The following is a 25990-nucleotide window of genomic DNA, read 5'->3' as shown; positions in this document are numbered from 1 at the left end:
TTTGCAATGTCTAACTAACTTGTGGCAGCCCAACGCAACCTACTGGTTAGTGCTTCGGACTTGTAACCGGAGAGTTGCCGGTTCGAACCCCGACCAGTAGGCCACGACTGAAGTGCCCTTGAGCAAGGCACCTAACCCCTCACTGCTCCCGTGAGTGCTGCTGTTGTTGCAGCTCAATGTGCCGGGATTAGTGTGTGCTTCACCTCACTGTGTGTGCAGTGTTTCACTAATTCACGGATTGGCATAAATGCAAAGACCAAATTTCCCTCACGGGATCAAAAGAGTATATATACTTATAACTAGGGATTTTTAGGGGTGCTGAATCTATCTATGCCCACTTGCATAACAACTGAAATGGCTTAAACGCCAAGTTTGGACATGACCAACCCACATCCGTCTTTTTCAAGATGACATGTCACATTTAAAACTATATGTTGCCCTTATGCTGGGAACCTTTTATGTGGATTGAAGTGTCCAGGGACAATGTGCTAACACATAATGTGCCAATTACCAGGGACAATGTGGCAACATATAGCCTAATCAGTCAGTCAGAGTAATGTATCTAAACTAAAGAATAGAACAGAAAAAAAATATTCTGACAATACTTCAATCATTATACATATTTATTGTATAAACAATAAAATACACTCATCATCCCCACCCCACAATATCATTTAAGAGTGCAAAAATAGTTCCATTCAAGTCATAGTCAAGTCATCCTGAGCTGGAAGTCACTCAATGGTTCATGTGGGGACAAACTACTGTATCAAACTAAGTATCAAAACAGTAGCCAGTGTGACCAACAGGTACTTTTGATGCAGCTGACCTTAAGAAACATTTTACATTCAGGTTCCTATTTCTGAATAACTAATAGTTTTCCACAGCTAAGCTGCAATTACCTTGGGAGAGGATTCAAGAAGTTCATTTATGTCATTAAAATATGAATGACTTGTTCGGTCAAAAGGGCCAAATCCCTTCACAACTTAATTCACACCAGTGTTATCAACTCTCATGCTGTGCACAGGTATGTTAAAGTAGAGCCATTAAAAAATAACACTAGATTAAAATAACCCAATGTTTCAAGTTAAAAAGATCAATATAAGACATGCTCTTTAGTGAATGAACGTGAAAAAAAAATGGTCAACTTTAGACGGTTTACAAAACTGAAAGCAAACATCAAACAGTGAGAACAACATGGACATGCTGCAGCCATTGTTAAATTATAAGAGGTATTGTCATTTGATAAATATTTTTGGGAGGACTGAAGCGGGGAGAGGCTGGCAGTGGACCAGGCATTTATTATAACAAACAAAACAAACAAACAAACAAACAAAATCAGTGTGCCCTTACCAAAAGCCAAAAGCCCTGCAATGGTGTCTGCCAATGCAGCCAAAGGCAGAGTTTTGTTCAGAACAGCATGGGCCACACAGAATGTGGTCGTCACAGCAACACTGCAGACAGGCTTCCCTGTCTGGTAGTGAGCCACTACTTCTCCCTTTCTTTCAGGTTTGTCAATAATCTGCCTGCTGATATCCGGAATGATCATAAAACAGCATTACAGTGCACTATACTCACACTGACTCAGCAGTTGCTTCCCCTTTAGAGATATATGCATTTTCCAGAGGTCTTGATACTATGGCCTGGCAATAAACATATGCGGTGGAATGAGCTGAATGAGGCCAGTAGTAATGACATACTAATCTCCCCTTTTAAGTACCCAGATGTGCTCTGGAAGAATGAAGATGGGTCTAGTTAATATTCTAGATCCAAAGGGAGAAACCCTGCTCCACATGATTGTAACACAAACAAACAAACAAACAAACAAACAAAGTGCATAACATAATTCTACATTTAAATGCCCTCTTTGCAAGGAGAGCCTATACAACAGAAGGAAAGAGTTATGTACAGTACAAGGCGTGAGTGGGCACCGTAATGACAGATGGTTACATTCCATTACTCTGAGGGATACACCAGCATCTGATCCTGCCACAAGCGGTCAGGTGACTAACTGTGAGTAGCTACCAGCTACACCAGCTGCCCAGCATATAAAAGGGGAGAGGGGGGTAGAGGAGGGGTGTTGTCTCTCCAGCCTAGAGGGGCTCCATCATTGCTGCAGGCCCAGGGAGTGGTGCTTGGTCTCACCCTGTGTCAGTCACTCAAAGTCCAGGACGCCCTCAGACAGCATGTCCATGGCCTTGGAAGACATGGGTGTTCCCGTGGGGCCCGAGTCCACAAACATGTGGGGGATGTCGCTGCCAAAGTAGATCTTGCTGTTGGTGGCGATGGCTTTGAACTTCATCATCTGCAAGTATTCCGGCGTGAGCTTCAGCTGTCAAGCAGGGAGGAGAGTGAGAGAAAGGAGGGAGAGAGATAAAGGAAAGGGAAAGAGGTTCAGTTTGTTTAATTTAAGGCCATTTCAGCATCTCAGGCTATTTAATGGCCAGAACATTGCATGTTAAAAAAGTTTAGAGGAGTTTTTTTTACAATCTATGCTAGCAAGAAATTCTAAAACTTTCAAAAGGTAGGACATTACTAAATAACATCAACAACAGACTTTTGACAATAAAATTCGTCGTCTTTTGGTTTTTAGAGCAGGGCAAGAGAAGTTCAGACTGTGCAGAGGACTAGAGATGTAAATGCAGAGGCTTCCAGCTACTTTCATGTTCCAAACATATGAAATCTCTTGACTGTAAACATCATGGGGGTCTGAACCTTGTTTGCGTCAGCCGTTTTCTGGGACGAGTAGAACTCTGCGTCAGCTTTTGCCTTCTGCCTGGCCAGGTAAGCGGAGTCTGTTGGCAGAGGAGTAGAGAAGAAGAGCCAGTCAAGACACACAGCATGAAGAAACAAGCATGAAATAATAAAACAGGTCAGGTCTGCTTCCTGGGCTCAAAAGAGCAAATGGAATATATTGGGAAACCACTGAAAGGCCTTGTGCACTCTGTCCAAATCTGACAGATTGGTTAGTATGGCTAGAATGGCAGTATCTCTTATTTAAAAGGTAAGGGTCAGGGGATTTAGTGTGCTTCTCTCTAACACATAGCCATTCCGCAGCTGTATTACATTCTCACAGGACATGCATCAAACTCTTATCTATGCTAACCCACACTCACACATGGGCACCCACACACACACCTTCGATTTCAGATATCCTCTTCTCCGTTTCCTTCTCCATCACTTTCTGGCTAAACTTGATCTCAGCCACCTGGGCAAGCTTCTCAGCCTCTGTTGACAAGAGGTGGAAGGGTTAAAAAAAACAAAAGGCTACAAATAGAGATGCTGTGAGAAACAGAGACCAAATATGTTTAGCTAAAAATAAGCACTTTTTTTTTCTCATCGTTTGTAGATTTAAATAGAAGACTATCTGGGATGCTTTCCCAAAGCGCTATTATGAAACAAGTCCGCAGGGACATTGCAAAATCTTAACAAACAATTGACTTTACTGAAGCAATAGTAAATCTGAAACAAATCAAACTACAATAGGCACTCACCAATCACTGCTTTAATCCGCTCTGTTTCAGCCTCCTTCTCCACAACCTTCTGAGTCTCAGCTGCAATGAGCAGTTTTGTTTTCTCACTCTCCCTGGGAAACACACACGCACACGAACAGATACACTTTCAGGAACATCTTCACTGCATTAAATTCAGTCCATTTGTAAATGATTTTGATATGTTTACATGCACACAAGTAACCTGGTCATAAGGCTTATCCTGGTTTTAATCAAATTCAGAATTTGTTATTTACATGAACATAGAAAACTGATTGTTCTTATCCCTATAGAAGATGTACATTAAAAATGTACATGCAATAGTAAACAGAGGCCTGTACAATCACCGTCATAACATATGCTGAACTCTGAACCTGCACAGTGCATGCAGGATGATCACCAACAGAGTGAGTGAAAATTAATTTTCTTCAAAAGTCTTGTTTATTTTTCTTCTTTTTCTTTCAATCTTTTTTTCTAAAAGCGTGTAAATATTTAGTGGCAAAATAAGCAACTGTGCACTATATGAGCATGTCATGGATTAGTCTGTGACAAGAAGCATTTTAATATGATGCTGATGGGAATATACACATCATAGGAATATACACGATATGGACACACTATTGGGATGCCTGCCATGCCTGCCGTTTCATGTCTTAAAAAGACATTTACTTGGGAGCGATTGTTGTGCGGACTTTTCTTTACAGTTACTACTTTTGTTTTGGCCCAGTTCAGACTGTTTGGGTGTGCGTGCTAACTGGACATTTTTCATGTCTGCCATTACATCCACAGGAACTCCAATGACATCCCATTGTAAGTCTATAGGCCATATTGACCTAAAGTGTGTTGAAACATGATACCAAGTGTGAACGTATGTCTCATAGCTCATCTCGGCTTGTCCCCTGCACTCCGAAATCTGGCGCTAATTAGCCGATGCTACAAACAGGTTTAAAAGGGGGTGCCTCGGGCATCGGCCTAGCCATGCAAATAAATCACTGTTTTACACCATTTACGAGGCTCAAAGTAGCTCCACACTTCATTGGTAGACTTCCGAGGGCCCTGACATTTAAAGGGATACCAGGCAAGCCTGATGCTTTTTCTCTATGAAGCTCCCCCTACCGTCTGTACGTGTCGATATGTGTGCGAGCCCTCGCTCGGTCTGAAGCTCTTTTCCTTTTTTTTGCATCTTCCGTCAAGGTTTTTCGCTGCTTATTCGCCAGCTCTGCCATTTTACACACGTTTGCAACAATCACTAGCGTTTTGTTAGCCTGCCTCTGTGCTGGGGATGCAGGATGTAAACAGATCCTGCTTCTCGTGATGTCTGAGACTTTGTGATACTGAAGGTCGGCGGGTAGGATACACCGAACTTGCAAGTGGGATATTATTCCTACGGGCAGTAGGGTCAGGCGAGAGAGCCTTCATTCGTCCCCTGAGTAATTTAACCATATACCAACTTACGAAGATGATTAATTAACACGAAAACATTGCCTGGTGTCCCTTTAAAACGAGACATTGAGAACTTTGAAAAAGCACTGGTAGTTTATTTACAAGACGATTTACACAGACAGTACCTTCAGGAAGTTTACCGTTACCACCATCTTGAATTTAGTCACGATAAGTCGAGCGACGAGTACAAATGAACTGGTATGATAAGGGATCAGATTCCAAAAATAATTCTGTGGAAATGCATGGATTCCAGTTGCTGCTATTGTGAAGCATTCATGGTAAAATATACATACAGTATACTGTATATGCATATGTAAACATTATATACATATGGAAGTTGCAATGATTGCAAAGAGGCTAACTGAATTCATCTGTTTTGTTCCATCTACTTCCCTTCACTACAGACAAGCATGCACAGCATACTGAGAAGACCTCATTCAAACTGTTTACACCTTGGCAACAGGCTGGAGTGACTGGCAGTGTTACCGAAAGTCTTTTCTAAACGACCCCCTCCTTCACCCCTAACCCTCACATCCAAGAAAAGTAACATTAAGAGCTGTTTTCCCTTCAAAATGTTCTTTTAACTTGGCATGGGAAGGAATATAGAATGGACTCTTTCACAAATTGATCCTGTTTTCTGTTCCTGTTGGAACATGATTAAACTTTCCGGGAGTTTTGCAGTAAATCACCTGGTCTGAAGCTCAACTCCTTGGCAAGAAATCATGGCCATACAGGTCAGCTCAAAGCATATATACTCACATGAGTTCATAGTTCCTGCGTATGGTCTCAGGAATATTGGGCTTGGTGACTCGAACTGCCTATGAATGAAGAAAAGATTGAATGAATAACAGCAGAAAAAAACGTCTTTCATGGAAATATTGATTCTGTATAACAGAGGCCCTGAAGAAAAGCAAAAATCTGTGCCTCCTCAACATGCTCAAAATCCCCTTGTTGACCTCCTGTATTTTGTTTCAAATAATTTATAACCACATGCTCTCATTGATTGCATGATTGCACTATTTGTGGTATGCAGGCATTGTACAACAGGGGCTCCATATCAAGTATTCACAGAATCACCACATATCCAGTTAATAACAACAATTAAATTAGATATAGTCATCTACAAATGAAACAGAGGGCGCTTGTTTTATTGAGCAGGTCTTGCATAGAAGCCATAATAAGGCCATATCTGTGTATTATTTGAAATTTTAGGCTATGGTATGTTTATTTTTTCTTCACACAGGATGTTAGTGTGCCGTGGGACATTTTAAGTGTCAAAAGTGCCGTGGCACAAAAAAGGTTGAAAAACACTGACCTAAGTAATAAATAACATCTGGTATTTTAGTGGAATTGTTGCCGTGTCATAGGCTAGTACACTAAGTTACAGGTTATGATGAACATGGGGTCAGGTAAGTGTTCTGACTAGCTGTAGTTACTAAATTGGAGAAACGAGAAAACTGTCTGTTGTCCTAAAGTATGTGCAATTACATCTGATATTTTGAGGGATTCTTCGAGTGTATCCCGTTAGTTAGGCTACGCATTTTTCGTACTTTATGATTTGTATTGCTGGCGGCAGGCATACGCGAGTGGAGGAAGAAACTAGGCCTACTGCACTATATTAGAGAAATGAGTGACTAACTTAAAGTAGCAGCATATGCATCTCAAACTGAATTCAGAACAAAAAGATCAAGGACAGGGCAAATGAAGCTGGAACGACGGAGAAGTTTAACTAGCTTTAACATTAGTGAGTTGAATTTGTGTGTCGTATAGGCTTACATAATAAGTTAGTCTCTCGTTTCTTATGTGCAGTAGTTTCTTCCTTCACTAGCTCAGCCTTTTACTGCACAAACGAGGGACTATAAATGAGGGACTACAAGAGATTGTGCAACACTTAAAGCTAATATTTTGTCACTAGCAACCTACATCTGTCCTCTGCCAAATACAGTTGCATTTTCAGCTCTGAACAACACGTTCAGGAATTATTTCAGCAGAAGTGGTGGGACGTGCGTATTTAATTTTGCGGTCGGGACGAATGAAACAGGCATGATGGACGAATGAAGCAAGCAGTTTAAGCCATAAACTTCCTACAACTTCAATATTTTACATCATGAATCATGAATGGTACTTTCAAAATTTATTTGAGGCAGATTACTGCTATATGTCTTAGTGAGTCTGATAACAACTCTTTGCCATTATTCTTAAGCGTCATGTCATCATGCGTCAAGCGTCATCATGTTTCTACCGTGCAAAATGTTATTTCACTATGCTTATACATGGGTTAGGCCACTGCAGATCCAAATAAGTGCCCTTTACGATCCATAGCCCTTCAGTCTTCATAGGTTAAACATGGCAAAACTCAATCTCCTAACATATTTCTTAATAAACTGCTTTTCCATGTCCCAGTCCCTTAAATGATGGAAATTATTTAACAGAGATGGAGCGATGGAGTTAGCGAGTTAGAGTAGTAAGTTCATGTGTAGTATAGGCTCGCATTCAGGCAAATTGCAACAGAAAGTGATGTATCGTTTCCGTAGCAGACGTTATGGTTAGGTCATTGCACAAGGCTGTTCACCATCCATTTGGGTCCGGACTGGAGCAGAGTGCATTCTGCGTGCCGTCCATTCTTGTTAATAAAGTCTCTGACAGCAGCCTGCTATACTTCCGTATTTTGCTTACACAGGCAGCATGGCTTTTAAAGACGGCACGGTTTGACAGTGGGTTTGGTTTATAAGTTAGACCAATCACTAAGGGTTCCTATGCAAGAAAAGGGAAAAAACCCTGCCCTGAGGTAGGAGCTGAAAGAGTTATAGCAACTGCGGTCAGAGGAACTTAATAATCCCCAAATTGGTCCAGTCGGAACACAAGGGAAAAAAGGGTTCTAGGGACGTTATGCTCTAGAAACTGCAAAAATCCTTCCGGTGGGAAAGAGCCTTATGCTTAAAGTGTAATTTCAGCGAAATTTGACCCAAGGGTGTTTTTCTGCATTAAAACACATTAAATAAGCCGTGGAGACAGTACTTTTCCTTCATCAACCACTACAGATCTTGCTACAGTATACGCTATAGTCCCAAATCGCAAACAGTGGATTAGCTAAGGGCCATGAGCGAAACACTTCCAAAATAGCATTTTTTTTAACCAGTAATATTGTTCAAAACAGCATCAAACCTTGTCAGTAGCTTGCTCAGATTCCCAAGAGTCAAAGCTTTCAAATGGTGTATAACATTACTATGCTACATAGCAATATGGTGCATACAATTGATTTAGACTGTTGGGGGGAGGTGGGGGAGGGGGTAACCGTCCCGCCGGCAAGACACTGAAGATTAACGGGTTTTAAACAGTATTATGGAACACTTTGAGTAACATTGCCAGATATTGGCATTAGCAAAAGTCTACGCTCTCCAAGTAGCTTACCCTTTAGTTTAGGTTATAAACAGGGAGGCTACTATGAAAAGTTACGTTAACCACCTGCATTAGCTTACATGGACAATGTAACTTCCTTTGTCAGCTTATGAACAACCAAACTAGCTTGCAAATACATACATAACGTTAACTTAAAGTGTAAGTTCAGTGTGAATAGAAAGCTGTTGAGCCTATTACTGGATATCATCCAAATATCACCCCCCCCCCAAGAAAAAAACAAACAATATCCACTCAGCATGTAAGCCCACTGAAATTACCAAAGGATCTTTCCAGTAAGCATTTCTGGGAAGTGTCTCTGATTCGCTCCATGCTGAGAGGAATAAAAACCCAGAGAGCACACATCAGAAATACTAGAGGTTGAAGGTGGGGGCATGACTTGCTCCCCCCTTCATTTCCCAACTCTTGCTTTTTAATTAAATGCTTTTCTGGGTGGGCGACCGACCACATGTTTTGCTCTACTACAGCCGTACAAAACAGACACTGAGAGGGCAAGCGAACATTCCAGCCCTGTGCTCCAGGCCCTGTAGTATTGCTGACAGTACACAGTCCGCCCCCATCGTGCCACTCCTCCTTGATAGCACTATTTTGGAGATGCATGGATTTTTCATTAAACCTGAAATTCAAGTAGTTTCACTGGAAAAATGACATGTCGATAATGACTTTCGCCACTAAGGCGCGGCCATGTTTTAAAAATGCAGGCGCTACGTCATCAGAATGATTAGCATTTGTTTGTGGATGTTCTAGCCATTAGCGGACGTTCACTTTATTTCAATATGCCTACGCAAATTCTGTTAATGTTTGTTTTTGTGTTTGTACAAGAACAAGGGCCGCTGTAATCTAGCCTGTAGGCCTATCAGAGACAGTAATTTATTAGATTTAACTTCCTGTTCAGTCGCAATAACGCGTTTGGATGTTCTCACACAACTTGTGGATAACCGCGACCTGAAAATGCAGTTCCTTCGTTGATGAATAAACTCTGTGAGTAAGAGGTTTCTTTTTGTGATGAAGTAGTATCGATGATTGCATTTGTTTCGCTCAAGTAGTAGTGGAAACTATTAGCCGAGACTTGCGAACCTGGTGAGAACCTGTGGTGGGTACGCCTACATCCGTCTGACTTGTGCAGGCTACTCTGTAGTAGCCTAGAAATGCTAGGTCTGTGATTGTGACAGGCATGGTTTTGTGGGTAGACGTTGTTGACTGTAGGCTTGGCGTCTGAGTTTTGATTTGTTTATGTAAGCTGACAAAAAAATAACATGCTGTTCACTTTAAGTAAATAAATGCACGGATGTGCCGCTGTTATAATGAACGTTTATCAGTATGTAAAAGCCCTTTATATAATAAATATTCCAGTATATATTTTCCTTTGATATCTTAAAGGGGCCTTTAAAATGCCCATTGTAGTGAGTGACCACGTTGCTTAATCAGTTTCAGAGCAGTGTTTACCTTTTTTCCTCTACAGTCTCCCGAGTTCATCCAATCACCTAGATGGGTTAAACTTACACAGAAATAGCGAAGAATGGCAAATTATAACTGACTATTATTGTATTGTTAGTTGGCTATTATCATTATTATTAACATACTGTACATCGATAAACCCTTCCTATAATGTAAGACGTCATGTTATTCTGATGATCTGATCGCTAGTTATAGGACCTAAAGCAGTGTTAGAACTTGGTATACAGCATGGTATACATTAATGATGGTATTACTATATTTTCCATTATTTCTTTCATAAGTCGAAGAGAGAACTTGACATTTACCTCACACAATATTGAGTAATTATTAGCCCTTCCAGTTTTGTCTTTGCGCAACAGTTATGGCATTTAAAAAAAAAAAAGAAGAATTATATGTTTTAATAATTCAGATATATGTTCCTCTATTCACTGAGCTATGTTAATGGGAATCTGATAAATGTTGGTATGGAACATGGCGTCCACGAACCACGCATAACAGGATAGCTCAGAGCATTCGATTCCCTAGTTGGCCAAACTCTCGATATACAACTCTGCTCTTAGTAAGCTTGTAGTGCCATCTACAGACATCCAGCAGCACGGCGCCTGACTCCAGGATGACAGGACGGGCTGAAGCAGGACTGGGACACAACTCGCCTCTTTTGATGAAAGTGCTGTGAGAAATCCAAAGATCTTGAACCATATCTTCCAGTCCTGAACAGTTCAAACTGTGCAAAAAACAATGCCTATGCAAATACACCTATCCTATATCCTTCTTTCACAATTTTGTCCCCAAGAAAGCATGAGCCTTGACACTGTTAACTATACAGTACCCTCCAGAATTATTGGCACCTCTGCTAAAGTTGACTAAAAACCTGTATCATAAATAATCTGTTGATGATTTATTGTAATCTCACAATGAAAAAAATAGAAAAAAATCCAACCTTGAAGGGAAGCAAATTTATTCTCAGGCATGACAACGGGTCAGGGGTGAAAAAGGCGCGCGAAGATGGAAATGGCCGTTTCATAGCAAAACAAGCGCGAGTGACATTGTTGCCAATAGTGCATAGCTTCCATGGAGTATGAAGTTGCCTTAAACCAGAGATTTATAAAGAAAACAAACTACAAAATGACTAATTTTTACAAAAAAATACCTTTATTTCTTCTTTTTGGCTTGGACCTAAGTGTGAAGGGGCCCACTTGTGCTGTTTGGCAACATGCTTCAGCCTGGCCCTCCTCTCCTCCTCAGTAATCTACATGAGTTTTCTTTCTTTCTTTCTTTCTTTCTTTATTTGTGCCTGAAGTTATCAGACATTTCTTAAGATTTTATAATATAGGCTACTTACAGATTGTGGCATTGTGCTAGTGTGTTTAACCAACCAATAAAAGTTGTGTGAACAGTGTTCACATTACATGTTAAACCCTACAGACACAGACTAGGCCTACTGATCAGGCCACTGAACGTTTCTTAAAAGACAGCATTACCATGTCAAACACTGCTTTTGTCTCTGAACTCGACAAAACGAACCAGCCCAGTTTAGGAGCATTTAATTCAACTATTTAGTTATTCACATTAGCCTTTGCTATACTGATAAAGTATGCCAATTTGCTTCACCTTTTGCCGATCTAGATGGCTCAAACTGCACGTATTCTTCATCAAATGAACTCGTTATGTCTATATTTCTGTCCAATATCGCTAACTTTAACAGCCTATGCTACGTTGCTACACCAATCTCAAAGTCTTTTTCTGACAGAAGTTGAAAGTTTCAACTAGCCCACCTGTGACATCAATAAAGCATCTCTCCCTCACCGGCTCCACATTCCAGCTGACATTTCAGGCGATATATCTGTAGTCACACAGACAGGGAGGCTATTCCAGCGCTAGCGTTCTGTTCGCGATTGCATCCATTGGCAAAAATGATCTTCCACTGTTTAATAGGCTAAATGCATAGGGGCTGCATTCACATAATCGTTGCTGGATCAGACAAGTTTTTTAATTGGGCTCTTGTTCTAGCATGAAGATGCGTTGGCGTTTGTAAACTCAGTTGTAACCCCCCCCCCCCCCACACACACACACACTATTTTCTCATCGGATCTGAAGTCCCCATTTTGGATTCAAAACTCAAAGGTGAGGAGTTGTCATGCCTGTATTCGGAGAAAAAGGGAAATCTCATAAATAATTTTTTAACAAAATCACATCGCTCACAATTATTGGCACCCCTGCTTGTAATACCTTCTTAAGCCTCCCTTTGCCAATAAAACAGCTTGTAATATTCTCCCATGACACCCCATAAATTTGGAGAATAATAATGCCGGGATTAGTGTACTTCACCTCACTGTGTGTTCACGGTGTGCTGAGTGTGTTTCATTAACTTACGGATTGGGATAAATACAGAGACCAAATTTCCCTCAGGGGATCAAATATACTATATACTTATATTTAGATTCCTAGGTCCACACTTCTGCATTCTCCTTTTTGACCCACTGTTTTTCTACGGCGTTTAAATCAGGGGACTGAGATGGTAATGGCCGAAGCTTGATTTTGTGTTCAGTAAACCATATTTGTTTTGATCTGGACGTTTGCTTTGGTTCATTGACCTAATGAATGATCCAATCATGACCAACTTTTAATGTCTTGGCAGAGATTGATAGATTTCCTTTGAAAATGTTCAGGTTTTTCTTGGTGTTCATGATACCATGCACCGTAATTAGGTTCCTAAGGCCTTTGGGAATAAAAACAGCCCCACAATAGCACAGCCCCTCCACCATAACTCTCATTGAGGTATGGGGATTTTTTCAGTATAGTCGTTCTTCTATGTACGCCAAACACACCTAAAGTGTTTCCAGCTAAAGAGCACCATTTTCATTTTGATCTGACAATAGACCACACTTCCAGACAAAGTCACTGTATCATTCAGTAACTCCTGCCGTTTACTTTGGTAATTAAAAAAACTGAACAGGCATTTACCTGGTATGTCCTTTAAATAACCTATTAGCAGTGAGGTCACTTTTGAAGATTTTTTGGGGTGACCAAGATGATACCATTTTCTGTAACTTTCAAACAGTGGTTCTTATGGAATCTTACCATCCTCCATAATGTGTGTGGGGGCAAGATAACCATTGGTCTTTGTCCAAGCATGTTTGTCACATTTCCAGTTGATTACAACCTGTTAATCATTGTTTTAACTGTAAATATAGGCATTTTCAACAAAGTACCTAGTTTTTATAGACATCCCCTGACTTACAAATGTTAACATGCTTTGTTTTTATTTAGATTTAGTGTATTCTCGTCTTTCCAATGTTGAAAAATGACTAGAGGATTTAGCCTCTGTGTCACTTTATTTTCATACCTTAGTGAAAAAGAAAGTCATGAAGTACTTCTTAAAGTTCAAAGACACTCTGATTAACTTAAATACCGTATTTTCCGGACTATAAGTCGCACTTTTTTTCATAGTTTGGCTGGTCCTGCGACTTATAGTCAGGTGCAACTTATATATGAAAAAATATATAATTGAACATGTTTTTAAATGTTAATTTATATTAACTGACATGAACCCTCATTGAAACATTACGCCTACAGCCCGCCGAGAGTGCTCTTAAATGCACAAGTCCTGTGCACTTTCAGTCAGAGATTAGTGCTTGCACTAACACACGTGCATACCTAAATCGTCAAATTATGGCAGGGATTCTATTTATAGCCTCAGATTTGGACAAATAAAAGCCAGTATAATTTTGTTTCAATTTAACTCATAAAAGAGCTCTTCTTAATATTTTATATTGTTGGTTGGTATTGTTGCCAATGAAAAGTCATTGTCCTACACCATGAGTCTCCAACATGTTGCTCTCATTGCTCTCAAGCTAGTCGCATGCCGCCCCTCTGAGCTAGAGGCTGAAGCAGTAACCTACATTTAAACACAATTGTTGCTGCCAGGCATCAGCCTATGAATTTTATAAAAAAGTAAATCATGCATAATTTAAAAATAACTAAATTTAGGCCATCTTAGACCTCTTTGGCTATCTGAATAAGGTTTCCCTTGCAGCACAGCACCGCTAATGAATGAAAGTCACGAATACCTTATCTCGCAAATAAGTGGATGGCAATCGAAATCCCCGACACTATGAAACTTAATAGTAAGCCATTAAATACCCCACAGATCTCAGTGGTCATCAGTCCCGATATTTAGCAATATAAATCAACAGTACAAACGTAAATTAAATCTCAAATTGAACATCTGCTTTTGATAGCCATACCGCTCCAAACGAAAGGTAGGCCTATGTCTCACAATAAAACGCAAGAAATAGGCCTAAAGGACTATATAGCTTAGGGCTGGGCGATATGGACCAAAACTGATATCCCGATATTTTGGGGCTGATTGGCGATATACGATATCGATACAATATTGATATTTCAAACAGAAAGAGCGGGTGCTTCATATATTCAACATATATAACAACACAGCCAGTTTTAATTATATTAATTTCAGACTGCTCTAACAGAGCTGTGCAAAAAAGTGTAAACAATAACATAGGCCTACAATAGGCATAGGCTACAGATGCTCTGATAAAGCTGTGCAAATAACAAAAGACCAAAGGTTGACCCTGACTGACAACCCAGGCCTACACTGTACTGCACAATGCAATAGGCTGTTTTGGGCACAACAATATTGAAAAAACCTGCAGTTTTGTCACACAATGCAGTTTTTTTTACCTGTAAGGGTTTGATAGGGCCTAGATGACAAGCAAATGTAGACTGAGCTGGCCTAGACATGTTGCTATCAACAACAAAAATAGTTTTAAACAATTAGTCTACTTAAACAACGTAACTGAGTCACTCATCAAGAGTGTGATAGACGCTACCGTCATTTTGTATGCGTTCATTTTTGCATGTTCCGGTTCGTAAGAAAAATCCCTATGCACAATTGAATGGGGTTTCAGGAATCATAAAAAAAATGATGCCCTAACTGCTTCATGAAGTCGCGTGCATATCCTCTTAATAAAATCAGCGTTTAGGTTGTCTCCCTGAGGACTTTAGATCTGCTACTGTCGCTAAACGCAAGCATTCATCAGTGTATTTAAATTAGCTAGGCTATGTACCAAAAATGACATTTTACCATGAGTCGAAGAGCTGTAGCTGCTAAACAGTGTTGTAACTTAAATCTGCGTGTACAAAACCGCTTGGAGCTCCAGTGGAATTTTGATTTCACAACGAGAATTCTCGGTCTAGCCGTTGATGTGCCGACAGAATAGGTATCAGCCCCCACCTCTGATCAAGGTAAACAAAATCTGAGTTAGTGTCAGTCATGTTTGAAAGTTTGTAGTGCTGCGAGGGAGAACGTGCACACGCAAGGGGCACAGTTGAGCAGAGCTGCGGCTATCTGACTGGTCTGAACACAGAAGAGCAAGTGGTTTTGATAAAATGGCCCATTAATTGACATAATACCGGTATTACGATATTGTCTCAACTACATATCGTTTTCAAAAATATATCGGTCGTAGTCGTAATACCGATATATCGCCCAGCCCTAATATAGCTGACTCAATACAAGCCATGGCCAAATAAAGGTGCTGTGCTTTGCGCAGCATAAATTTGAGGATTTACGAGTCTCCTAAACATTCCTCACCCGTTATATAGAGACATGCATGAAAACATTTGAAAACAAAACGCACTGCCATGTAATATTTGATCGCTGTTTTGCTACTAATTATCTTTTTCACGTAATGAATACGCTGGGGAACGTGAAAAGTAGGCCTAATGTGCGCTCCTTGTCTGTAGCTGTCTGTTCACGTACGCAATCGAACGTCAAATAGAGAAGTCATCCATGTTCTCTCGCGTTATAGCCTAGGCGGTCATGCTTCTGTGTTTGCAAAATTCCTGACGGTTCCTGATCGCTAAATGTTTGTTTTCCTTTCCTGTCGATAGCGGTTGATGTTAAAGCACCTATAGGCTATAATTTGACTTCAGCGGTGACAAATCCTGCTGAGAGAGAGAGAGCAACGAAAGAGAGGCACCCCCAAAGTGGTCATGCTTGCAGGCAAGATGTGTGTGTGTCTCTGCATGGGGTTCAATTGAAGTCAGAGTTGGTCCGTCAATAGTCCCGCATTCAGGCCGCACCATTATTATATTAATGTCAGACAGGGTACAGGGTAAAATGTGTGGGAATTTCTCGCATTATGATGGCTAGATTTGCGGGACTTTTATTATTATGCTCAATACTAAGTAATACCCGCAATTCCGCGCTGGAATGTAGACCCTTTTAAATGTACATGTAAATATGGCCAGCCAAGCAATTGTTCTGCTGCATGCCAGCCTGTGCCAATATATCGTACAAAATGATTGATTGCATTCTCCACATTTTTAGCTAAATTTTCATGTACCACATCAGCATTTGAGTTCAGTGTTTTTGAAATTGTAAATGAAAATTGCTTTACAATTAGCGTCGGGCCTTGTCAGCAGCCTTCGGCTTGCCACTATTCACTCCTTCGTCTTCATTAACATTCCCTGTAGAATTCTCAATATTTTTGGCCTCAATGTGTACAATTACATAGTCTGTCTGTTCTTAGTCTTGGATTTTGTGAAATACATTTCTAAATATCACCTGCTTGCTGCAGCTTCGGTCTGCACGTCCATTTAAACCCGCATCTTTTTCTCTCTCGAGCATTGAATCTGCTGCCAGCTTGCCATGGCTTGCCTCAGCTTCGGTCACGTCCTTTTAAAACCGTCTTTTTCTCTATCGTGAGCATTTAATCTGCTGCCACCTTGTGACTCCACATCGCCCAAAATGCTTGATTGCATTGTATTCTCCACATTTTTAGCTACATTTTCATGTATCATATCAACATTTTTGTTCAGTGAATCTTTTGTAAATTGCTTTACAATTACCTTCGGGCCTATAGGCCTATCATTTCGGTCACGTCTAAAACTGCATCTTTTTCGCTCTCATGAGCATTTAATCTGCTGCCAGCTTGTGACTCCACATCGCCCAAAATGCTTAATTGCATTGTATCGCTTTTACTGTAGATACATTTTGGTGCACCTCATGGCATTTTCTTTCAGTGAAAATTTTGCTTTGCAATTACCTTCCTGTCCTCCTCTTGGCTGCCTTCACTCCTTCATCTTCATTAATCTTTTTGGCCTCAATAATCCAGTTACATAGTCTCTGTTTTTGGTTTTGGATTTTGTGAAATACATTTCTAAATAAATGCGACTTATAGTCCGGTGCGACTTATATATGTTTTTTTCCTGCTCATGACGCATTTTTTGACTGATGCGACTTATACTCAGGAGCGACTTATAGTCCGGAAAATACGGTAAGTTGAAATTAGATAGGAAAATGCTTCTGTTAGGTTTTGTATATAAGATTTTTCTAGGGGTGCCAATATTTGTGAGCAACGTGTTTTTGTTAAAAATATTTATTTCTTTTTTATACCTGTTTTTAATCAACTTTACCAAAGGTGCCAATAATTCTGGAGGGCACTGTATATACAGACAAGATCTTCAAGACAGGGCAGATTGCTCCTTATGCTCATGTCTTATAACTGTCTGTTTTGTGTCCCTGCTCAAATAAAATCTCTGATCTTCATAAAGTCCTATCAGTAAAAAAAACAGGCAGAGGGGCTTAGACCAAGCCATAGGCATAGACTATTCCAGCCTTTCAACACTTTGTTTCAAGAACACTGGCAGAAGATGTGCAATATGATAGAATTTTGATCTTAAATTTTGCACCAGAATGGCAGATCACACCTCTATACAGACACAGGGACCAACTAACCTGGATGATTATGCCAGGGGCCATGTTTGTCAGTTCCTCTTGCAGAGTCATCTTCAAGTTCTCATCTATTTGGTCTGGAAAAGAAATGGCATGTTTAAATAAGTCATATGACACACCTCTGCAGAGTAGTATAGTATGAAAACTATTGTGCAGATTCAAATGTGAGCAGTCATCACAGGTTTGTACAGAAATAAACAGGTGCAGGTGTATTTTATATATATATATATATATATATATATATATATATATATATATATATATATATATATATAGAAAATCACACGGATATGAAAAACAAAGTTTGCACACACAAAAACCTTCATTGATCACAATTCCACATGAAATACAATACAACCAAAACAATATCTTCCTTTACCAAACAGCCCAATGTAAACCTCTTGCAGACTGTGCACACTGCAGAACTGGTTCAGCTCATGGTGGACCTTGTTGAAAATCAGAGCCTTGTCGTAGTCAGCCGTGAAATTTCTCACAATATCATACACTGCAGAATACACACAGAATACATATATTTACAACATGACACAACACTGACTGCCTGTCTGGAGTTTTGTATCATTATAACTGACTGTGACACTGCTCACAATATCATACACTGCAGAATACACACAGAATACATATATTTACAACATGACACAACACTGACTGCCTGTCTGGAGTTTTGTATCATTATAACTGACTGTGACACTGCTCCACATCTACAACACCAACACACAAGCAACGGACAGACATTTTCAAAGTCATTTTCTGAAGCATCTTGCATCGGTTTACATTAACAACAGCAATTATAGGTATGTGGGCTGTGTTGGGGTAGTTTGGTGGAGCTCTAATTACAACTGTCTCAGGATGGACACCTTGTTGACACACACACACACTCTCTCTCTCTCTCTCTCTCTCTCTCATGCTCGGTCCGTGTATCATTCGTTCATTTGATATTCAATTGAGAATCCAAAATGAAAAAACGAAAAAAGGACTTGTTTTTAAATTTAGGAGCACAGACAAAAATTTGGGCGCACAGTCAGTTCTGTACTTAACTTACACATAATCTAACATTACACTGCAGCTAACAGTTAAACATGCCAGTGCACCAATTGCGAAGATTAAGAATGACTGACAACATTTAGGCTACAGGAAACAGGATTTTAAAGGGAAACTTGGCAGGATTTCCCCCTCTGCTGTTGAAATTGTGCATTATGCTATTTTAAACTGTGGGAAAAGGTAACGATAAAGCACATGGATTTGTTTACAAGCTAGTAAACCGTTAGCATAAGTTTGGCAGAACTATGTGGATGTTACAAGGTAAGAAACACGATTTAAAACGAGTTTCTTGTTTCTCACTTCTCTTCCCGGGACGGTGGTCTCAATGTTGCAAAGTTGGTTTTCCGCCTGTGGACGCTAGGCGCAGCGGGGAAAGTCACCATTTTCCCGGAACAGGTCATTTAACCATCCAAATGATTTCTAAACGGGTTTATTACATTGAAATAGTTGCCCAGTTTCCCTTTAAACCTATTTTATTTTCAGTCTGTTCTTTTTTCCTACATTTTGTTAATGTAAAATAATATAATACATTGCCATATTTGCATTCAGCCTTCAAGTTTCCTGCCAAATGTAGGCTATTTATTTATGTGTGAATCCATCTGTAGCAATCCAAATATGCCTATGGTAACCTATCTGACTGCATACCGAATACTACTACTAAAACAGTCCATTTGCTCTTCCACAAAAATCAAGGATATTTTTTTTATACTTTTATTTTTATTTGAAATATCTGCACTTCAGTTAGGCAAACGTTAGGCTTTTCGTTTTGCACTTCAGCTTGTAGTCAGTGTAAACAAACAAGAATGCGTGGAAGCCTGGAGTTGTCAGTAGCGTTCTACCCTTGAATAAAATGGGAGTATTACGGGAGGCTACTTTTGTGCCTTTGTGCCTACAGCTATTTGCATATTGCAGCAATACGTCAACTGGGCTAAAAGGCTTGTTAGGTTACCTTTCCTTTTCTCACTGCATTCTCAGAATCTCATCCTGTTCCTCCGATATCCGATGAATTCAGTGGATAGAAGAACTAATTTCTTCAATCTTTGCAGGCTAGTCTAACTTTCCGCTTTTTCTGCACGCTCTTGGATTTGATAGAAGCGATTACTAGCGAGTCACAACGCGAAACTGCTAACGTTGATGGGAGGTGTAGTTTTTATGCTGCATTCGCGACGTCATTCTATGGTTTGCACCAGTAATGTTTCTCGATGTTGCGGTGTATTTTGTAGACAAACATTGACATGGTTAGAAGTAATTCGCACCAGTGCACCTAAATATTTTTTTGCACTCGCACGCCATCATTTTTACTCGCATGTGCGAGTGAAATGGGCGCACTGTAGAGCCCTGCAATAGATTGACCATCTTGTACAACTGCAAAGCCTTATCATAGGCATGTTACATTCATGACATGAAAAGTAGAACTTATTGAACAAAAACGGCAAATTACGCAGTCGGCTAAACATTTTAAACTTGCACAAAACGGCATGAACCCAGCAACGGTGCGTCGCATAACTTAAATCACAAACTGAAACAACAGCTTCGACAATCCTACAGCAAAGCCTTTCCTTCCATAGGCATGCAACGTCTATGACAAAAAAAGTGGAATATTCACGCATTTCACACCTGACAATTAAACGGAGCTGCCGCCTGTTCGCGATTTGACTGATTCTTGAGCTCTCAGAGCAGTGTTGACTTGCGCGTCTTTTTTAGATGATGAACGTAATTGGACGGGCAAGACTGACAAGTAGACGGGCCAAGGCCCGCCTGTGGCTAAGCCTATGGCTCGATTTGAATTATTTGCTCTGTTTTTGAATGAAGTTGTAGCCCCTCTTTCCTTTGATGCTTGTTGAACGATGTGTCCCTAGTTTCCCTGTCATAGCTACTGTCTTTGGTGTAATCTCACCAGAAGGCTACTGCAGATCAAATGATGATCTGAGCTGATGTTCTAACATCTAGGCCTACTTCCCTAACATGGGCTGATACTACATAGCCTAGGCCAGTCATTACTTCTATAAATCATGGGTCAACGCTTTGGGCGAACGCAATGTTCATAAACGAAACAGGCATGAGAAGGGAGATGATTTTCTGTCGATTCAACAAAACCAAGTTTGCCATTGTTGCGCAAGTCGCCCAATTTCTCGCTATAGTATAAATCTAATATAAAAGTATAAATCTAGCAACAAAGTCACTAAATTGGCAACAATGAGCACTGACAGGTCTAGACCAAGAAAGTGACTTGGATAGACTTCCAGGTCACAGAAATCGGAAAAAATAAATATCAAAATCAGTTTTGGGCCTGATGCCGTTTTTTAAACGTTCTACTTTTGATCTGATCATGAAATCAAAAGTCTGAAAAACAAAGCATTATTTGTTGGTTTGTAAGCATTATTTGTTGGTTCATAAACAAATAATGAAAAAACAAGTCCTTTTTTCGTTTTGGATTCTAAATTGATTATCAAATGAACGAATGATACACGGACCATGCTCGCTCACACACAGGCACACGCTCTCACACACACACACACACACACTCTCATATGCTCGCTCACACACACGCTCCTCGCACACACACAGTCACACAATGTTTAATGTATGATCTGTGCTACACGTGATTATTCCAGTAGGCTAGGCCTAGTCAAAAGTAGTATAAAAATATATTGACTTTACCTGCTGAAGCCACAAGGAAGTTCACAACCTCTATCCGATCAAAATAGATCATAACACCCCCACTGTTGGACAAAAGTGGTGCAATATGTGAGATGTACTACAAATTGAGCAAATACCTACAATGGCAAATCAATATTATTTTGATTATATTGAATGTGTAACACATACCTTGTACCACATGGTACATTCTTAACTTCATCTGTTTGGAGAGTAGTCTACAAAGTAGAAGCACATGGTCAAGCTGCTTAAGGATACAAAGTGCAGCATATACTGTCTCAAACACAGCCACACACACACACATTTACCTGTACAGGCTTGAAGGATGTGATGAAAGGTAACATAAGGTGGAAACCGGGGCCACTAGTTGCAGTTAGGAGTGCTCCTCCCCTACAGTGAATACACATGCAGAGGTTTAATAAAGCTAAATCACTTTATGGCTCAGGTGTAAAATAAACCGGTTAAAACGCAATGATTGATTGCCAGAAGCCAACAATCAGTCATGTTACATTTACCAAGTTACAAGGCCTTGGGCAAAGATCACAAGGTGCCTGCAAGACTAACTAGTAATTACTAGCCTAATTACCTGTAGTAAACACCAATGTGGCCCTCCTCTATTTTGTGCACGGCTGAAAAAAGTGCTGCTAATCCAATAGCTAGGATAACGGAGAAGACGGCACCCGCTGACATCCTGAAATAGAAATTATGGAGGAAGAAGAATAACATAAAATCATCGGCGTTAGTTGAGAGCATAAATCACGTCACTGTAACAACAACAACTTAAGTCAGATTTTCTATTTCTATTATACTTTAAAACATTTACAAAAGCCCCAACGTTACCATCCTTTCACGGTATTTAATTTGGCCAGCTTTGTGATCCATCGAGAGTGCATCCCAAGTCAGTCATGAGAGTAAGGTAAACTAAACAGAAATCCAGCTAACTTCACGTATGTTATCCATCACGTTAATGTTGCTTCCCCGCATTTGGTTCGTTGTTAAGTCAAGTGACCTTGCAGTGTAGTTAAGAGGATTGACTCAAGAAGGGTAGAAAATCTGCCAGTCTTTGGTAACAGTTTACTTACGTTACTTATAAGTAGACACCACCCCATAACAAGCAGTCATAGCTGCTACACCTTTCATTCATGTTCATTCAGCTTCAAACAAAGCACAGCTGACAGCTAATTACAAAACTAAAGTGCTGAGCGCTAACGTTACTGTACTAACGTCACGGAGTCCTGTACCGACTTTGCTTCAAGATTTTTAACTGAATACTATCGAGATGCTACGTTTAGCAAGCTATCTAGCCAGACAGATATCAATATCTTCGTTATGGATGCTGTTTGTTATGAAAGTAGCGTAGCTGGCTGAATCAAATTGAGACCATAACTGATCAAATTATTGCGACGTGTAAGACTCGATATAAATAGCCGAAACACAGCTAAGTTACAACGTTAGTGACCTTGTGCTTTTTGTTATAGCAAGCTAGCTACAGCGAACTTTACGTCCAGAGGCAGTCGGTGAAGGCAAGCTAACTATCTAGCTATTTTCTTGTCAGCTAGAACCTATGGCTAGAACTAGCTACGCTACGCGGTAAGCCCCAAGTAACGTTAACGTGAACGTTAACGACTACAAACGAAAGTAACATAAAAACTGACTAGCATTATGCATATTTGACAAAGTGAGAAATTACTGTCGATCAAGAGGAAATGGACAAGATACACGTTCAGCTGAACTTCCCGGACAAGCTATATACTAAGAAAGATTGCTACCAAAACATTTGTAGTTGTCTTACCTGTCTGAGCTATACCTCCAGATGGTAACAGTGGAGCACCTGCTGTTCAACACGTGTTGACCGTAATCTGCTGCGCACTGATATCTCGCGCAACAGCTCTGCTATCAGAATTTTGTTAGTCGAGAGGGGAAGTCTGGAGGGTAAAAAACAATAATAATAAAGTTACCGCATTTAAACGTCCATTTGAAGTCATGCATTTGTTGAGTGGGCAAGTAACATGCAATTGCAATGTCAACGTTAAATAGGCTAGTGATTAATTGTGACTACTAGGCCTACGGGTTGTCGTCGTTCACACTGGCCGCCTCTCCACCATAATAGTCAAGTAGGTTCCTATTCAGATTTTAAACTTTGTGGGAATTTTGGGGGGGATTAGGTAGGCCTAAACTGTACATTTTTGGAAAGGTTATTGCATAAGGAGTCAGAAAATCAATGTTTGCATTGATCAGTTTAAATGTCCGCCGTAAAATTTAAAATTGTAATATCTCGATTTAAAAATAAACTGGAATTTTTAGGCTACTGCTAAACCCACACTGTAAGGGTCAAGAAATCCAATGGTGCTAGTTACACTTTACCATATTAACCCTTCGCATGAGTAGGTAAAAATGACTTTGTGGTTGTTTTCTTGCAATATCTTTGTAATGAAAAGTTACTCACTTTATCAACAAGTTATCACTCATTAAAACATAATATTGATTGTGGGAATGATTTCAAAGACATTAATGCAAACCTACTAGAAGGGGTGCTGAGTGATCCACACACAAAGTAGCCTGGTTATGCTAATGTTTATTTGAATTTTAAAAGCAATTTGATAGTCCTTCCCTTCCAGGGGAGATTCAAAATAAAACAGCAAGGCATGTGATGAACATGCAGAATAGTCATAGTCACAGAGAAATAACTAGGCTCCCAAATAGCCTATTTAAACTCCCCACAAAGTGAACTGGTAAAATGTAGCCAAGCCAGCAGCAGCATTACCACCATATTGTCACACAGTTGCTAAATTGCATTATGGGTAAAGTGGGTGCAAGGTTTTAAAAAGTATTTCACTTGTCTTCTTTGCCCTACTATGACACTGTTGAACATATGATGATGGTCAAAGTCTGCTTTATTGTCAATTTCTTCACATGTCAAGACATACAAAGAGATCGAAATTGCGTTTCCTACTATCCCACGGTGGAGACAAGACATATTTTACCAATTAGGTCCACAGACAAACATAACATTCAAATAAACAATATAAAAAGTAAAAATAAGAAGGCACATACAATGAAAAAATAAGAGCAGCAAAATTTGGTAGAAATTGTGCAATTGTGCATACAGTAGACAGTCAATATAATAGTCAATATAACAGTAAGTCAGGCCAATAAATGGCTGAGGTAGTTTTGTTTGACCTAAGTATGCAAGTGGCATAGTGGTGCAAGTTATGTAAGAGCAGCAGAAGTGTGTTCAGAAGTGTTCAGGACAACAGGACAACAACAACAAGTTGCAAGTGTGCAAGTGTACAAGTGGAGTAGTGCAAGTGGAGTAGTGCAAGGCCGCCATTGTGGGTCTAAAAGTCCCATGATCAAATCAATACAGCAGAAACGTATCAGATTATCAGTGTCGTTTCCTCTGGAGCCACAAAAGGGTTCATACTACATTTTAGACATTTGCAGTAGAACTCCCCAAGACCTGTACAAATGGTTACCCTTTAAATTTTGAATGGCAAATCTATTTAGCAGTTTGACTGTAGGTACTTCTGAAGCCTACCCTATTTGGCTCTAGGTTACCTCTAGTAGTGTGTTTTATATTTTTTCTTCTTTAAAATCTTATTATGGTAGGCATAATTTATTTGTTTCCTACAGATGTCTGCCACTGCAGCTGACGTTGAGACAACTCTCCTGCAAGTCCTCGCCTGATACTGCCTGGTATACATACATTTCATTTAGATTCATTGATAGGCACATTATATATCATATCGGCCATTCATCTCGAGTTTACAAATGTTTCCACAAGGTCACATGCAATGCTTAGGTAACATGCTATGACTTGAAGTTTCAGGTGCAACAGGGCAAGTCACAATTAGAGGTTGGATGATCACCTTTGAGGGCCGTGTAATCTCTGAGGGCATCCCACCAACATTTGCAACGGGACTTACTGCTGTGTTTGCAATCTACTACATATTCAACCTTCAGTATCAAGATGAGGCAGCCTGCACTCTGGAATTCATTCAGAGGTAAACCCCTTTCATTCCTTGTCATTATTATATGGATATATACAATTAAATTAATGTGTTTGTATTTTTTGCATAAAATGGTATTATTACTGTAAATTTCAAGCCACAATTTCAACACACACACACACACACACAGACTGGGTATTTTTTTGGACTATAGGCTTTAATCTAATTCCATTTGATGAACAATTCATTGCATTTAATTGAATATACACGAAACAGTATGTTGTTGCAACCCCACTCTGATCTTAGACTATTTTCATTTCAGGCGCATCATTGATATAAATCCAGAGAGCGGGACAAAGGCCAAAATGGGCAAGGTTGTCTCCAAGAAGAAAGGTGTTATCATCCAGAAGAAGTCTTCTGCAGTCAATACACACGTCGCCATGTTTCTGAAGAATCTCATTGACTTGAATGGAACTTGATATAGACCGGTGAGCTCTTTAATCTCGCTCTCTTTGTTTTGACAATCTGGCATTGCCACATTAAGCCACAAGAGAACTGCTATTAACTTTATAAGCATTAGCTTGGAGTGCATACTGTACACTCCTGATTGTATAGTTTATTTATTATTCTGATTATGATTTCTTGCTGTTGTTTGACAGTGGCAACACTGGAATAATGCTGCAGGGAGGAACAGCGGCAACCAAAGTGATGGTCATCTCTACTGGATCCACAACAACTAAGATGTAAAAACACAA

The 25990-nt window shown here is 39.9% G+C and overlaps 1 protein-coding gene and 1 long non-coding RNA gene across 5 annotated transcripts; one reads left to right on the top strand and one right to left on the bottom strand.

Moving 5' to 3' along the window:
• Positions 1–605: 605 nt before the first annotated feature.
• erlin2 (ER lipid raft associated 2) lies at positions 606–23371 on the bottom strand. 3 transcript variants are annotated; one of them, XM_048243931.1, is made up of 13 exons: positions 23354–23371; positions 23078–23210; positions 21872–21976; positions 21594–21675; positions 21457–21503; positions 21289–21350; positions 17948–18073; positions 17572–17645; positions 5691–5749; positions 3492–3583; positions 3136–3225; positions 2713–2792; positions 606–2329 (listed from the first exon to the last, which is right to left on the bottom strand). In XM_048243931.1, exons 3-13 carry the CDS (start codon positions 21973–21975, stop codon positions 2153–2155), a joined length of 993 nt encoding a protein of 330 aa, XP_048099888.1. In that variant the 5' UTR covers position 21976; positions 23078–23210; positions 23354–23371; the 3' UTR covers positions 606–2152. The 3 variants fall into 3 exon arrangements, with proteins under 3 accessions (XP_048099888.1, XP_048099889.1, XP_048099887.1); XM_048243932.1 differs by lacking the exons at positions 23078–23210; positions 23354–23371 and adding an exon at positions 22368–23012; XM_048243930.1 differs by lacking the exons at positions 23078–23210; positions 23354–23371 and adding an exon at positions 22126–22361.
• Positions 23297–25990, top strand: LOC125294885. Of its 2 annotated transcripts, none has more exons than XR_007193579.1 (4): positions 23297–23399; positions 24919–24981; positions 25115–25289; positions 25558–25990. It is a non-coding gene; the product is annotated as an uncharacterized LOC125294885 (long non-coding RNA). The 2 variants fall into 2 exon arrangements; XR_007193578.1 differs by having other exon boundaries at positions 25109–25289.

This window comes from Alosa alosa, chromosome 5, assembly GCF_017589495.1.
Source record: "Alosa alosa isolate M-15738 ecotype Scorff River chromosome 5, AALO_Geno_1.1, whole genome shotgun sequence".
In the NCBI taxonomy this organism is placed as follows: Eukaryota; Metazoa; Chordata; class Actinopteri; order Clupeiformes; family Clupeidae; genus Alosa; species Alosa alosa.
Note: the sequence above shows the minus strand (reverse complement) of the source record. Positions and strands in the feature narration are given on the sequence as shown.

Coding starts and splice junctions, on each gene's coding strand:
- erlin2 (XM_048243930.1), bottom strand. CDS start 22,178: ATGCACTCTCGATGGATCACAAAGCTGGCCAAATTAAATACCGTGAAA. Junction 18,074..21,288: donor CTTCCTTGTGGCTTCAGCAG/GTAAAGTCAATA, acceptor TGTATTCTGCAG/TGTATGATATTGTGAGAAAT. Junction 3,584..5,690: donor CGCAGGAACTATGAACTCAT/GTGAGTATATAT, acceptor TGTGTTTCCCAG/GGAGAGTGAGAAAACAAAAC.